The sequence below is a fragment of the Beauveria bassiana genome (genome assembly GCF_000280675.1).
Source record: "Beauveria bassiana ARSEF 2860 unplaced genomic scaffold BBA_S00085, whole genome shotgun sequence".
Lineage (NCBI taxonomy): Eukaryota > Fungi > Ascomycota > Sordariomycetes > Hypocreales > Cordycipitaceae > Beauveria > Beauveria bassiana.
The window spans coordinates 14,682-17,098 of NW_007930920.1; the positions used below are offsets into that span (position 1 = coordinate 14,682).

Below are 2,417 nucleotides of genomic sequence, written 5' to 3' on the forward strand. Positions count from 1 at the left end.
ATGTCGATAGGCCAGCGGCATGGGAAAGCGTGATGAAGCTTTTACTTTGGCTGACTACCGTGACGCCCTTGACGTCGGGCTCCTATCTCCGAGATGCAGCACCACGTAGTGCGCGCGGCCTGCAATTCTTTAACACTACCCGAGCGACAATATTGGTATATACGGAGTCTGCATCGTCGTCCGGTGCAGGCATAATAAGTCAATCTACAACTGATATGGTGACTTCTTCATTGAGACCTGGCTCGAGCGGAACCACCACAATAGGATCGACAACTTCTCAGCATTCAATATACACGAGCAGCATTGTCACAATAGAATCAACGAGTCACGGTGATAAGACCACGGCGCAAACAAGCTTCAGCAGCCATACAACATATCCAACGAACTTTGACCATCCGTCTGCGGAGCGGAGCACTTTGAATGCCATCTTTACAATTGAACCCACCAACTCTGTTACCACGGTGCAGCCAAGCTTCAGCTACGCAGAGGGATCAAAAAGCTCTAATGATTTCTCCTTAGAAGGAACCGATACGGCCCCGAGCCTGATCCGTACAACTGAACCAACAAATTCGGGTGATGTGTCAATGGTGCAGGGAAGTCATTCCGAGCGCCTGACTGGCGCGCCTGGCTCCGCGACAGTGTCGACAGCTGCCACGGATATTTCCACGGCGATGTTTACCCCAAGCATGACTCGTTCCAGGGGCGCAGATGAGACAAGATCAGCAACTACCACCACATCCGAATTTGAGCCAAGTCCGCCAGCCACGAGCACTCAGTTCTCGGGAGTACTGCCCAGTAAGAGTAATACTCTTACAGATATAGAACCTACAAACGAAACTTCGGTCTACTCTACTTCGTCTACAATGGTCGCTCAGTCTACATCGGATACCTCTACCAGAAGCCTGTCACTCACCAGTGTGCTCTCACCCACTACAGACACTACAGCTATTGAGAATATGGCCGCGCCGCAACAAGACCAGGCTGATTCTAGCAGAAATAAGTCAGCTCTCTCGTTGTCAACGACAATGGTAACCGATTTAGCGGCGGCGACGAGCCCGCGGACGGTCGAGCATGCCGTAGCTTTCGGTTCGACCCCAACCGTCCAGAGCAGTCTGTCAGCTACCACTTTAACCCCGTCAGCAGACGCAACTCGTGTGGGTGTAGTTGGATATTCGACCACTACTAGCAAGATTGTCATGGGCAGTGAGACCACCAGAAGTTGGAGTGGTCGCACCTCCGCAACGAGCGTAGCTACGCTGTCCATAGGAGGAGTCTTGCCAACAACCATCCTCACACAGGCCAGCCAAGCGCCGGCACAGCCGACCGGGCAGCTTCAGACGCCCCAGGGACTGCCACACATCATCCTGCCTAACAATTCGAGTGGTTTTTCGGCAAGTGGCGATAGTCTTATCCAGCTTGGCTTCCTCTTCCCATTGAATTACGTGTTTGTCTCACAAAATCTCCAGGCGGCAGCGCAGATATTCGAAGTGCTGCCGAGGGCTTTGGCACATGGCACCGTCCAGCCTAGCGCGATAGAGGTCGCTAGGCTGGTCCCCTACGACACGCAAGCCACAGCAGGATATATTACTACTATAGCAAAGCTCTACTTTCCGAAAGTTTCTGTTAATCAGCTTCAGAAAGATATTCTCGACTCGCACTCTGCTATTTACACCAAGGGAGGAGACCTGGAAAGAAATTTGACAGCACTTATTGACGTCACCATCAAGATTACAGACGACAATGGTAGTTCCGACTGTGCTCTGTCATGCGCTGCATCCTCAGGCACGGCCAACTCCTCAAAACAGAAGGGGGTGACTGCAGGGGCTGTAGTGGGAAGCGCTGCGTTTTGTGGCGTGTTAGGATTAGGCGTGTTTCAGATCTACAGGCGGCGGGGGTCAGCAGTTGCAGCGGCTTGGCTATTCAAAAATCGAGGAAAGGGCCAGCTCAAAGGGAGTCGTATATCGCGGCCCGTCAATTCAGAAAACAGCCTCGGCTGGAATAGGCTATAGAATGGTGTACATCGCAACTCGCAGATACTGCAACATCACAAGCGAGAGGTGGGGCGCAGAGCAGCACAGGCCCTTGCAGAGGAGGTTTTTGTCAGCTTTATTAGAGGGGCCTGGAACCATCAAAACAAATTACCTCTTGATATGAGAAGAAACATGGGAAATGTAGTGCGAACATGGCTGAATTAGAATTAAAGATAGCTATTTTGTCTCGGACCGCTTTCTCGGGCCGGAGTTGAGCACGTCTGAGTAACCAGACCTTTTCATGCATCGGACAATACGTAGGGTCACGACGTCTATGCACCATTACAGTACTGTACCTTGACCGAGGTTTAATTGATACCAAACCAAACCGTTACCGGTAACGTAAAAACCGTTATGGGTGTCGCTAGTGCTCTTAGTTAGTTTTAG

The 2,417-nt window shown here is 51.3% G+C and overlaps 1 protein-coding gene across 1 annotated transcript; it reads left to right on the forward strand.

Annotated features, from left to right (window-relative positions):
• Positions 1-215: 215 nt before the first annotated feature.
• Positions 216-2,009, forward strand: BBA_10072 (basic proline-rich protein; the record flags this gene model as incomplete). The annotated part of the gene is made up of 1 exon (XM_008605169.1): positions 216-2,009. One exon carries the CDS (start codon positions 216-218, stop codon positions 2,007-2,009), a length of 1,794 nt encoding a protein of 597 aa, XP_008603391.1.
• Between the last annotated feature and the right edge of the window lie 408 nt (positions 2,010-2,417).